The following is a 13,931-nucleotide window of genomic DNA, read 5'->3' as shown; positions in this document are numbered from 1 at the left end:
GATGTGCCTATACGCGGATGAGAGGCAGGAAGGAGACCACTCGAGTGTTTTCAGACTGTCGACTCGAAAGGCGAGGATACAAAGCGCTGCAGCTTTTATTCAATGGCATCTTATATCTTTTTCTTCATGAATATTGTGGAAATGTTGGAATTTTCTTTTCTTGCATGAGGAACTGCATGTTTCGCCTATATGTGTACAATATTATTAAGAACAGTAACAAAAGCGTATTTATGTCATAAATTGCAATGAAATATATATTCTATAATAAATATTTTATGATATGGGGTTATAGGTAGCCTAATATAAACTATGTATTAGGGATAGCAAGAGCCATAAGAGGTAGCTACTGGATTCTTTTTTTCTTATCGAGGAGACTGTAATGTTGTGATTTATTTCTCTTTGATGTGTTGTTATGTGTCTGGGGTGCGTCAAATTAAAGCTGGGAGGATGAACTAAAATTATATTTCAATTCATTTATTAATTTCTTCCAACTGGAGTGGAGCAGCATGGAATGTATGACATTGAAAAAGAAACAAAAACAAAAATAGCTGTTTGTTTTTCTTCAATAAAGAAATTACGAACGTGTGTCCTTCTTTCCACCCTTATTGCATGACTGATTGATTTTTACATTCGTTGAGAAAACAAATCACCTCGTCGAATGAGAATACGACGAATAGGAAGAATAAAAATAAAAAAATAAAATAAACAGAAACCGCAACATCTATAGCAGTGCCCATGCCGAGGAGACGATAGCAGACACGGTATACGGGCTGGAACGGGCCTATATATTCCATCATCAACCTTCACCCCGCATGCACGAAGCGAGCGGGGGTGTCAAATAATACTAAAGGGATTTTCATCTTTACACACATAATAGAACGAAATAAATAACATCAGAAAAGTCCACCAGAATAACAACACAAGCAGCGCGGGGGAGGTCGTGTGTTTCAGCATCTATAAGAGAACCCTCCTTCTGCAAAAAACGTATACATCTCCTCATTAATCCCGGCTTGTGGTTCTTTGAGGATCCATTCACAAGTGCAACAAAATGCAAATTGAAAAAAATAACAAAATAACACACAATTCTTCAAATGTGGATAAATAAAAAATGACGAACAAATTCACATTGAAAAATAATACCATAATATTTGTTCATAATACCCTGTTTGATTTTCGATTTTTAAACGAGAGAAGAAGAAGGAGAAGAAAAAAAAAAGATTAAATAGGTCTATGCATAATAGTGTGCCCACCCACCCCACTCCCTCCTCCTCGCGCCTGGCGTCTGAGCCCAGATAAAGGTCTTTGTGGGACAATTGACACGAGCAAATAGAGAAAAAAATTCAAGCAAGAGTGATTATTTTCCTATACGCTACGTCACACACACCAAAAACTATAGAAAACATAAAGAAAAAGCAGAGAGAAAAAAGGAAGCCATTTAAAGAAGGCGCAGAAACAAAGCGATAATGTTGGGACTGGAGATGTATAAGACAATGGGCGGAGTGATCCGGGCTGCACCACCGCTACAGATGCGTCAATTTGGGCGCTTCCTGAATTCTTCCCTGAGAATAGTGCGGCGTAAGGTCTGTGTACGTCGGGTTCGGATCACACACTCCGTGGTGGTGGCTGTTGCCCATTGTGATTGCTCCATTGTAGTCCATGTTTGTGGACGGCGGGTGCGGGAGATGGGTCAGACCGAAAACGGAGGCCCCGGAGTTGGGCATGGAATCGATGTAGCCTCCGCCGACATACACGGGGCTGCCCTGCATGTGCGGCCCATAGTTGCCATTGCCCTGGAGAGGATGCGCGTCATACTCGGGCGTGGCCGAGTCGGTCCCAGGGTACCTCTTCTGGGAGGGCGGGCAGTTGTTGAGGGAGCTGTTCAAGGGAGGGGGATATGACGTGGCCATGCCGTATGCGTTTTGATGGGGTTTGTTGTAAGACGTCGGCGACTGTGATTCATAAGGGACACTGTTTACAAGAGAATGCATAGAGTTGAGGTATCCTCCGCCACCGGAGGCTGGGCCCACGGGACTCCGCGGAGACTGCCCCCCAGGAGAAGGCATCATGCCGACGCCCTTTTGATCTTTCTTGTACTTCATCCTGCGGTTCTGGAACCAGATTTTAATCTGCCTCTCGGTCAGGTTGAGGAGGTTCGCCATCTCCACCCTCCGGGGCCGGCAGAGGTAGCGGTTAAAGTGAAACTCCTTCTCCAGTTCAACGAGCTGCGCGCTGGTATAAGCCGTCCGGGCCCGCTTAGACGCCGCCGACCCGGGAGGACTCTTGTCTCCGGGGCAGCTCTCCACTGTCAGGGGGGGAAGAGGAGGGAGACGGTGTCAATTAGCAGTGTTGGGCAATATTAGAGTTAGGCCTATACATTACTCCCTATAGGAAAAAGTAAAAAAAATATTATATTAGCCTATACTTATTACTTGGAATCAAGACTAATACATATTAGGCTATATAATATGACATATTAGGCTACTTTTGTGCCCTGCCACCCGCAAAATGTGTTTAGTCAGCTTCTTTTAGAACTGAATCCAATTGTTTTGAATAATAATATTAGGAAGAGTCACCAATCAGCCAAAAAGGCTATAAAATAAAATAGGTATACATATTACTGCAGGGTAATACCTTATACACTACTCGTTACTGGGGAAAGTAATAGTATTAAGTAATATATTATGAGTAACTATATAGCCTATACTGCCCAACAATGTCAATTAGTAATCCATTAATGGCGAAACAGAGACCGAGAGACACAGAAATGCAGTGTGAGACAGAGAGAAAGGGAACGAGAAGGGGTTAAAGGGATGGGAGGGAGTATAGTGTGACAATGCACATATACACAGTTGATAGCTAATCTCCCCCATCAGTAGTGGGACTGTGGCAGAGGGGGGCTGAAAGGAGAGCAATAGCATGCAATAAATATGCCACATGCACCCTCAGCTACAAATAAAAACTTTCTCATTATTTCTCTATTTTCTCATTCTGTGCGCTGGGAATCCTAACATTTTTTTTGAGAAATCAGCTTCCTATATTGCAGCTGTGCACTGCACAGAGGGTATATCAACGGGTTGCCATAAGGCAATTAACAATCAATGCATATATACGAAGTGCTCCGCGCGCGTTGCGGCAAATGACAGAATGGGAAAATAAAACTCGTAATCACGTTGTAGTAGTAGGTCAATAACCGATCCAAGAACATGGCGACCCGAAAATATTTCTGCTAAAGCATTTTGATTGACCCTCATCTCTCCCTTTATAGTCGCACGCCGTAATGCAAACACAGGCATTATGTATTCCTAGGGGGTGCGTAAAGCCCGCGCTCTCTTTGCCCCCCACCAATACGTCTCACCTTCCAGAGAGAGGCTGGGGATTGGCTGCAGTACAGCAAGGTGTGGGTCTGCTTACCACGCGTGGCAGGCTGCCAGCACCTAATAAATTTTACTACCGGTCGTCTGAACCCAGCGCGAACCAAATACAGCATGACATAACGTAACCCATTAAGCTTGTTTCAGAGATGGAAAGAGAGCCCGCAACACCGGGAATATATAGCGGACTTTGTACAAGGACAATTACTGATGATCGTGTCAATTAATGTGATTATGCATAACTGAATCCCATTAAAACCTGGAGCTGCATGGAGACATTGCGTAAAAGACACAGCCCAAGTGCGTAAAATGCGCATATACTATAGTCAACCTATTCAATCACATATTGTGAGCGTTAATGGCTCTCCGAGAGTGTGATAGTATCTAATATCATTTACAATACCTAATAAATATCTCTTCCGTAACTGCCTATGATCATCGTGAATAATGGCTTCCCATGGTCTCATGCAGAGAGTGCCAGAATGGTGCCTCGTTGGCTTTCCATTTTCAACTGTCATGGCGAAGTATAGCTACGTTGCAAAAAAAAACCCAAAACACACACAGGCACGCACGCACGCACACACACACGATAAGGCCATGTGAAATGATGTGATCATGCAGAGCCTGAACCTTAGATCAGTGGTTCTCAAAGTGGGGTGCTGCATGGGACCTTGCACCTTCAGGAGGGCTGGGGGGGCTGGGGGGGAGGGGGGCATTTGTACACTCTCAGAGTTACGGAGGTCTTTGAAATAAATAAATAAAAAGGTTTGTAAACCACTGCACCAGGCCTGTACTGGGGGGGGGGGGGGGGGGGGGGGAAGAAAAAACAAAACACTGATAATGACCACGTGACCGCATGTGATTCGTATAGCCTATGGTTGAACCGTATATGGTTCCAGAGTAAACAACCATGCACCAACCCCCACCCAGAAGTTTCCCCCCCCCCCTCTTATCAAAACAGGAGGACAAACTGAAACAACTGTTTTGGGCTTGTTTGTTTGTTGTCCTGCAGGCGGACATCGTGTGATCATCAGAGGCGATGCACTGTTTACTGTAGCTATAGCAGGTCAAATGTAGGGCAGAGGAGGGACAGCAAATGGTGGGATTCATGAGGCAAATATAGACCCTTCTCAAACACAATTTAAGACTTGATATGAGGTCAAACATTTCCACCTTTATACCAGCTCCCTTGGAAAATAAATAAATTAAATTAAATAATTAAAAAAGGGACTTGCACCCAATGGGACAAATAAAGGTTTTAAAAAAGAGGTAATTGTGTTGTGTCTTTATACAGCATGCGTGCGTGGCGTGCGTGTTGATTTTGTGTGAGAGAGAGAGACAGACAGAACAGAGCGTGCATGCATATGTTAAGTGCGTGCGTGTGCGTGCGTGCGTGCGTGCGTGCACGCCACCAGCAGTATAGCCATAGAAAAGGTATACCTGAGCTGGAACTACTGGTGGGTTTTCCCTTTGTGTTCTGACGGGACTCCTTCATCCAGGGGAAGATGTGCTTTCGCGTCGTGGAGGTCGGGGAACCGTTCTTATTGGCACTGGGCTGGTTGGGCCCGCCGTTGCTCGCGTTTTGGGCGAGAGCACCGGGGGACTGCGGAGTGGGGGGTGGGCCTGACACTGGCACCTGCGGTTGATTGCTTTCGGGATGAACCGTGGACTGCGCCGCCTGAATAGCTGCAGTGCTCCTGTCGCAGCTCTCCGCCATCTCCCCCGGCTTCTGCAGGGCCACGGAGCCGTCAGGAGACTGCAGGGAGCAGGCAGGTCGATGGTACTCACTTTCCACATGAGAGGCCCGGGGATATTGGACCTGATTGGCATCATAACTGAAGCCATTTGCGCTTTGATACGGGTAGCCACTGTAAATTGCAGAGCTGTCGTAGTAGGTTGCCTTTTGCATCTCGCCGTTTCCCAATATTTATTTCAGAAACTGACAGGGTCTTGACACCCTTGTAGAATAACATTGGCACCCCGTGGTCACGTGACGCCTCTCCGCCAATGGCCTCCTCGTGTGAACCTAGGGTTACAAGAAGCACAGTGAGGAGGAGAAATGGTGGCGATCCATCTTACTTTTCAATACAGGCCTGACACGAGAGACTATGCAGGCGAGATAGGGCCAGCACTTCTGTAGACTATTACCGTTTACCTTATGGCTTTACACGGGGCACAAAGACACGCACTAACCTTGCATTACCATCTGTGCACCTCAAAACAAAAACGTTTTCAAACATATTATACTGCATGCTAGATCATAACGGGAGCAATAACCAAATGCATTGCATGTTTAACTCTCTTAGCCTATACTGACCAATTAACCAACGTTGCAGTTTTGTTTATTTGTTATTTTTGTCTTTGTTTAATTTTTTTAGAGCGCAAGTGCAATGCAGAATATATGGCAAAAACCAAAATAATAAAGAAAGCTGCATATATAGGTAAAATGCATGTCTAATAGCACATTGAAAACAACAACACATTGTTGTATTGGGGCTTGCATAATTATTAGCCCTTTGCCAAGGGACAACACTTGGTGCGCCTGATCTCCTTGAAGCTAGACTGCATGGGCCTATTTTTGTTTCTCACTATTAGTCAAAAGACGCTTCAATCAGTAACAGGATAGACCTCGCTGCGGTCTGCTATCCCGACCACCTGGCGCAAAGGATAAACAACCGCATTCTCCCCATTTCTTTTTCTTTCTCTCTTTCTCTTTTTTTTCTTTTTGCATGTGTTACTAGTCTACCATACAAGACGAATGGAAGAGCCACAAGGAAACCTGAAAAACCGGGCGGGCATCCGCGCATCTCCATGACCACGGCGTGAACTTTTTTCGCCCCTCGCAGGCCCATAATAATGGCTGCTGTCGGTGCTGTCTGCGCGGCGGCCCGTCGCGGTGATGTATGAGGGTCAGTGGGCCGGGACGGCCCGCTCGAGAAGAACGGCCCGGTGAGCAGCCAGGCCCCATGTTGAAGTGGACAGAATTACCGGAATGCACAGCCAGCCAGCCCAGCCTGCCACTAAACCACTACCATTATTCACTGGAGGTAACCACGGGGATCGTATCAGCTGAAATCTTATTGTGGAAACTAATAATAGTATATTTAGACACAGTTATAGGATATAGGCCTATTTTTGTTTTCTATTTTTATGTGAGTATATATACGGTTTCATTCAGGGGTTAGAGATTAGGTGGAGTAGCCTAATTTATAAATAAGGCCCTATAGCTATTTAATGAGAATAATAATTATGCTATGAACAACACTACTATACAGCTATCACTAAGATTAATATAAATATAAATAGTATTGTTATTATTTAGCTATTATTACTGTTACTATTAATAATATAAGAGCAGTGAAAGTAAAAACTAATCCCAATAGCATTGCCGCTTTGCACAGAGCAGATATCAGCAAGCACAGTGCATAAGGGATATATATACATTGTCAAAATATTTTTCTATAAAGATAAATGTGAGCAATTCAGGTGGACTTTCACTTGAAAAATTAACTGATACTATTGCTGTACATATAGGCTATAATACATAATGGACAAACAAAGAATGTTTACTGTAAATTTGTTAGTTATGTTGATCTTAAAGTTAACATAAATGGTTCGTTAATTGACTTGTGAATATCAAAGAATTGAACTCAAAATAAAATGAACAGGGGGAGGGGAAAAAAACTAAATGGAAATGTTGAACAGCTCCGTCTTTGTACAGCATATATGAATTACTATACAGGCGAATCTGTACAAAATCAGACTCACTAAAGTTAGCTTCAACACAAGTTAAACCACAGACTGAAAGAGGATCTCTTCACTATACATCTGCTATTCAAAGGATGCTCTGGAATACACTGCAGAAAGATTGTTGGTGTATTTCCAACAGAAATAATGCGATAGCAATAAATGGCATGGGGAGAGAGAGAAGCAAGACAGACTCAAAGCTTTCTGTTCAGCCCCCAGCTCTGCTGCCTTGACTGTGTGTGAACTCTTCCTGAACCGAGATGTAAGTCATACGGTGATAAATCACCGCACGACACACAAACTCCGCCATTTACAACCGAGGGGAGCCTATTTCTGGCCTGCTTACCTTATCCTCTGACGACGAATACAAAGCACGACGCAATATTTTCTCATTCAGCGACGAAATCGATCAAAGCGGTAATCCAGAGAAAAGTTTAGGCGGAGCGAGCTGAGCACAGCAGCAGCAGCAGTGCATGGACTGCGCCTATAGCCCCACGCCCGGCATTAGCACAGCCACAACAAAAAGGACGAGCCGAGGGGCTCTCTGTGTGCACAAGAAACGAAATCCCCCCCTTTTTTCTTTCTTTTTCTCTTTTTTTTCCTTTCCTATTCGACGTGGATGGGTAAACCAAGATTACGAAAGCAGGCGTGAGCAGTCAGGTCAGCGAGATAAGCGCTATCTGCCCTCACGATTGAACTTATCACATGCTAGAGCAATGCCCAGGCTTCATACCAATATTAAACGTAGCCAGGGCTATGCTGGACTATGTGTTCGTTCACCAAGTATACCACGCAGACACACAACTCCCCCGAAACATAGCGTCACCATAGACAAGAAAAATTATGCAAATGAAGCAGCGCCTTGGAAAGCCAGTTCAAATCAAGAGGCTGCCTCTCCTCCCCCTACGGTATGAGGTAGTAAGCTTATGTATGAGGTGGAAATATATATCATTATAAATACTATAGACTTTATAGACGCCCACCCAAACGCGCTTTGAAGCATGTTTTTTTCTTTTCTTTTTTTACTACGTTGTGAGATTATGTTTTGTTGAATGGGGTTGCAATATAGCCTATATAGAAGGGGGTAAGCAACCGTAAACAACAAGGCATTTTCATTCCCTTGGAACATAAAGGGCTTCTATATGCACGGCTTAATTATTAACCGACTTTTTGCATTTGGGGGTATCAATCCTGTGGTATATAGGATCTGGTCATTCAGTTTTCATTCCAACACCAAATCTACTTGCAGCTTGCTTCGTTGTTGTCAGTGGACGCGCTGGTCGCACGGCCTGCTGTTATAGAGGAAGGCTATATTGAATGGCCAAATAATAACAATAATAATCAACTGCAATATTCTCGAGCCTGCATGCATGCTGGCCAAACGGTGGATCAAAGTCTTGTTCGATGTAAACGAAGGGAAAAGACCCCCAACCAGGAGCTGGGCGAGAAAAATGGAAATAATTTTCATCACCAAAAAGGCAAGCAGAGGACACGCAGTGAGAAACAGAAGAGATGAGAGCCGAGAGCATGGGGGAATCCCTCAGCATGTTATAATGGTGTCTTTTGCAGCCAGAGGAGGGAGAGGAAAAAGAGATTTATGTCCTTTCGCATCTCCAGGCTGTAAATACGTCCAGAGCAGCCTCTCTTGTCTGAGCGGCGCTGCATGGAGCGCATGAGATCCAACGGCCCTATTAAAAATGGTAGAACGCACGACCGGGCGTAGGATGGTGAGTGGGACAGAAATCCACGCATGAGGATTTTTTTCCCTTTTTTTTTAGCCAACGTGGCTTTTCTTTCCCTACCTCAAAAAAAGCAAAATCACAGTAGATGCTTTGTTTAATTATTTACTCCTTTGTTTAGGTAAAATGCTGATTCGGCATTCTCTTTAATCTGGCACTGACCACAGGGTTAAATGTCAGTGTGTTGGTGGACGCGCAAATAAGGCCCAAACAATGTAAAAAAAAAAAATCTGCAATGTGATAGGAAATAAAATCCAGTTGGAAACTTATACAGCACAGTATAAGCCATGGCGTGGGCCCGGGCAGATGGTTTTCAGGGAAAGTGGTTTTTGAAAGCAGTAAAGGCACAGCTCCAAGAGGTGCGATTCCCCTCGTCACTTTTATAGTGACAAATTACACTACAAAGACAAGTGGATGAGAACGAATTATTGCTCTCGGGCCCTTCATATCGCTGCTTCGAGGAAATGTACAAGCCATAGGGCTACTCGTCCCCTGCTCCTGAATGCTTTACAGGACGTGCGCGGTAGCTACTTATTAGAAATTGAATAAGGATATGACCATCAGGCATTCATAACACAAATCAATAAAGATATGTGGACTCACCGAAGCCGGACAAGGGTGTCTCCACGACGGTGCAATCCCCCGGAATCACTCGGATGTAATTCTGCAATGAACAATAGAAGCATGTATTTTTTTAATATTCACTGAAAATACCCCAAGTGTTATTATAATTATTATTAATATTATTATTAATATGTTTTTTGATCATTCATTCTCATGGCTATATTATTATGAACTATAATTTCACGTCTCGAAACGGAGCACCCACACTGAGCCTATATAAAACAGATAACTATATTAGACTAATATCAAGGCTATCAATTATTATGTGTGTGTCACGGGTAAATGACGGATATAAAACAAAATATCAGGTTATAGAAATACAGATCGAGTCGAATTCGATGCGCGAAGCTTGAAGTTAATTATTGAAGCGACATTTTAAAACAGAAGATTAGGCTGCTCATGGCCTGTAGCCTGCGTGCATCTTAATTTTAAAATATGCCTATATGTGCATGGGTTCAATTTATTTCTAAAATCCTGATTCGTATATAAGCAAAGCCCTAAAAACAAATGCATATACAGCTCCCATTATGCAAAACTAATGACGGAAATCACTAATGCACACTCTAGCCATATAAAAAAACATGCATTGCGAGCCTATATAAAGGCATACAAACACAATTATACACAAATAATACAATGGGCTTATAAAAAAAGACACGACTTGTGTTCCTCTGTTGTTCCCTGTGTATTTTCTCCACCACTGGAAATGGATCGAATAGTCATTAGCTCTCGCGCAACGGCTTCCCTAAGTCCCCGTGCCCATAAATCACACACGAGCGCCGTGACCTCAGCGCGGCCGCGCGGTCCTAGATGGCACTCCGTCTTCCATTATATTCTCGTTTCCCTGGCGGAGAGGCACAACCCCACTGCTTTCTCTTACTTTTTTATGTAGCTCAAGTTGATTTATCATTATACCCACAAACCCATGTAAAGCCACAAACTGATGCATTTTTATTGGAAATGTATTACACTTTGGAACGGGACAGCGTGACTGCTTTCACCTGCTCTGTTTGGGTTTTTTTTTTGTTTTGTTATAGCAGCCGAGATTTAAATGGCCGCGTTTATTTACAAACTGTTATATAGGCCAAGCACTAGCTCAGTGTCTCAGCTATGGGGTTGACCACCTGCAAGGGTTGGGATCAAAAACAGGCCTAGCCTATATATTAATCTGTGCAGCCCCCGTTGGCATCATTTTCGAAATGATTTAAGTGTTTATTTAAATGTGTAGCAATTGCATGCCATATCCATGAACATCGCAGCCAAATCCTCAACTGGCCACGCTTATGTGGCAATTCATGTTTCAATGGATTCACTTAAGGAGCTATATTGCAATTTGGATAATCGACATATATCTCCAGATGCAGGTGAATATTAATAGCCTCCTATTCCAGTTCAATTCTCCAGCCCGAGCTATACAGCCCTGCACTCCTTTTCTACTGACCTCTGCCTCGCGTGGCAATAACTCACGACAGTAATGAACAATCGACGGAAATACCTCAAAATAAAATCCATCCTCCCAAAGCACGGACTCTGTCCGCGTGGAAAAACATATCCGTCCGTGACAGCAATATAATACCATCCACAAAGCCGGGATCCTCGCGCGCGCGATCTGTCTCTCCGTCTGGGCTTTCTCGCTTTCTTTCTGTTTCTTTCCCTCGATAAAAAAAAAAACTACAAAGCCCGGACTCCCCTCACGGAAAGTGGGGGTAACGCGCATATAATCAGCATCATATGGCTAGACCGGGGCTCCGGTTTTCTTCCCCGTGCCATAACACCGCGCCGTATTATGCGCCGCGCTCACGTGACGCAACGTCAACTTAAATCCCTTTTATTTGAGCCCGTGAATCATTAATGGAGGCAGTCGTTGCCCCCGAGGAGAAACGGATCGGTGTTTGAGGGAGAAAAAAGAGGGGTACATGACACTACAATGTATCTGGCAGAGGAGCAGGTCTCTCGCAGAGCAGCAGCTTTTCCACATGTCACCAATTCAGATGAGAGGGCTGTTCCGTCAGGCTTTAAAGTGCCATATATTTGGTGCCCATTAGCGCTGAGTGAGCGTTAGCGCTAATCCTGCTGTAGCAGCCTATTGTGCCGAGTTTCAAGTGGGAGCTATACAGTTTTTTAGACTAGAAGAACACGTTAAAGGACAGGATGCTTATAGCACTCCAGTGCGACAACTCGCACTATGCGAGCCAGAGAGGGGCTTTCCTCCAAAACACCCTTGTAATGATTATTCAACACTCTTAAAGGTGACATCTTCTATTTTCCGTGAGATTTACTGCACAGTCAAGGCTGCGGGGCGTGTGTACAGCGGACTCAATGTCGCCCCCCGCCCTCTATACCCCATATAGGCTTCTGTGTGGGAGCGTTCCAGTAACATGCACCGTCCACGTCCTCCATCACCAGCTAGCCTGCATGCTGGCGGCCAAATACAAATCAAATGTCACATAATTACCTTTCCTATAACGCTAAGGCAAGGTGTGTGCCGTCCTGGTGGCAGTGGAAGAGTGCTTGTATGTCAATCAGCAGTAGGCGGAAAGTAGAGATGAGACAACCAAAGTGTGGGTCCTCGACCCCACTGATCGCTACATGGGACCCCCTGTTCACTCTGCCAGCGCCTATACGTGCTTCCTTATATGAGCAGTTGACTGATGCTGGGAAATTATAGGTTTGCTCACAGGAGGGTGAATGTTGAAATGTTATAGTATGGGGAGGAGAACATATATCAGACTGTTGGTTGGAAGTATATAAGTAACAACGTCACTTCTATATACCCAGACCTAAAAATCTAATGAGCGGACGGCCCAATGCCCAGGCCGGCCCATACCCCACTCACTGATTTTGACTAAATCACAGATATTATCATGCGTAATTGTGCCGTTATGGAGGATATATGTGGGGCCTCTTGGGCCGGAAGAGCTTCTCTTCTCTCTCTGCACCGTTTGGCGCTTTTTTTCCGTCAACACTGAGCAGCGGGCGTGGAAAACCCCAGCTAAACTATTAATCACTCGGAGCAGGACATGGACAGCACACCCCACTCCCACACATTGTCTTCTCAAACTACAACTTGAGCGGTAAACTTTTAAAGCCCTAAAGCCGAGGCAGACCATCTTCCTTTTCTAGAAAATAAGGACAGGAGGACAGAGCGTTTACTACAAGTAGTGAAGATATTTATAAATTTCACATTTACATAATCGGTATAATTAATGTGCTATCTATTGTGTGTTAACATTGATGTTTGTTTGTTTTATAATGTTTGTATAACATATTGTAATTGTTTATTGTGCTGCTTGCTCTGTTTCTGTTTTTGTTCTACAGCACGAGTTCACTGGGGTCGTCTCTATAAAGCAAGGCAACACTGGAGAAGTTTCATGGCTGCATGGAGCTGACTAGAGATAGAAAACAGACACTCACTCCCACGCTGCCTCTCGCCACCGCACCTGAACTTTTCCCTGAACCCGGGCAGAGGCAAAGACAAGACAGTCGAGTGTGAAATGATTTTGGGTCAAAAACAAGGAGAAGATGGAAACCTCTGAGGCCACGTTGATGTCTGTAACCGACGTTTTGTTGCACCCTTTTTAATTGCTATTGCACCAACAGCAGTATAACCGATTGAATGTGTCTCATTTCTCAGACGTTTCAGCAGAGCTATAGTTGCACAAATCAAGGCGCCTTAATCGCTGACAACAAAGAGTTGTTAAAGGCGCAGACCTCTCCTCGCCGCTCTGCCTTTGGATGTTAGCCAGACGACCACATATCTCCCTGGCCCGCAATGTTGACATTCGAAGCTCTTAACTGGCAGACTTGGGTTACCGATACACTCAGCCGAAGATAAGTCTTTCTCGAGGGTTTACCCCGGCCAACATCAAGGCTAATGCTAAATTCAACGCCGTACGCTGACTAGAAACCCATTCTTATGAATGAGGCACACTATTGGGAGACCTAAGTCGGCGTTTGAGGTGAATTTTGTGGATGCATGGTCCTTATGGGTGGTTGTTGTTGTAATAAAGCACTGACGTTGAATTGTGATGTTAAACTATATCATTTTCTTTGACTGTTGATAGTCTAGTTTATTTTTTGAGGTAAGTGCAAAACTGGCCGAATCTATATGTACCCAAATTATAGGCTATAGCTTAATAGTAATAATATAATAACAATAGTAAACAATAATGACAATGATAGATGATAATAAGATGAATCATGGCATTTATCAGTGGTTAATGTTTAACCCAGTTGTCAGTTGTCTTTTGTGTCCACTTTCAATGCAGGGCTCTCTCTCAGCAAAAGCACAGCTAAGTGCATTTGTTAAGTATGGTTTTAATGCATTTTCCCTCACATCTAATAAATTTGAAACTCTTAACATCCACTTTAACTTAAATGTTGAATATTGTCTTGTGTTATTTTTCTCGTTCATTTCAAGCCAACGTTGAGGATGTTTTATTTATCTTAT

At 43.9% G+C, this 13,931-nt stretch overlaps 1 protein-coding gene and 1 long non-coding RNA gene across 6 annotated transcripts in view; one reads left to right on the top strand and one right to left on the bottom strand.

Annotated features, from left to right (window-relative positions):
• Positions 1–13,931, bottom strand: part of hoxa3a (homeobox A3a) — a 36,928-nt gene that overhangs the window by 2,023 nt on the left and 20,974 nt on the right. For 2 of the 5 annotated variants that reach the window (XM_080787754.1, XM_080787756.1), the window contains 3 exons: positions 9,461–9,521; positions 4,812–5,397; positions 1–2,302 (listed from right to left, as the gene is read on the bottom strand). The exon at positions 1–2,302 is cut by the window's left edge and continues 2,023 nt beyond it. In XM_080787754.1, the coding sequence (XP_080643880.1) occupies positions 1,521–2,302; positions 4,812–5,280 (1,251 nt within the window). In that variant the 5' untranslated portion in view covers positions 5,281–5,397; positions 9,461–9,521 and the 3' untranslated portion in view covers positions 1–1,520. Of the gene's footprint in view, positions 2,303–4,811; positions 5,398–7,464; positions 7,888–9,460; positions 9,522–10,922; positions 11,557–13,931 lie in introns of those variants that run through there. The other 3 variants (XM_080787755.1, XM_080787753.1, XM_080787752.1) reach the window with 3 other exon arrangements.
• On the top strand, positions 12,379–13,847 carry LOC308332111. The gene is made up of 2 exons (XR_013965669.1): positions 12,379–12,639; positions 12,800–13,847. It is a non-coding gene; the product is annotated as an uncharacterized lncRNA (long non-coding RNA).

This window comes from Protomyctophum bolini, assembly GCF_963924005.1.
Source record: "Protomyctophum bolini genome assembly, chromosome: 17".
Classification (NCBI taxonomy): domain Eukaryota; kingdom Metazoa; phylum Chordata; class Actinopteri; order Myctophiformes; family Myctophidae; genus Protomyctophum; species Protomyctophum bolini.
This window is presented reverse-complemented; position numbering and strand designations above follow the sequence as displayed.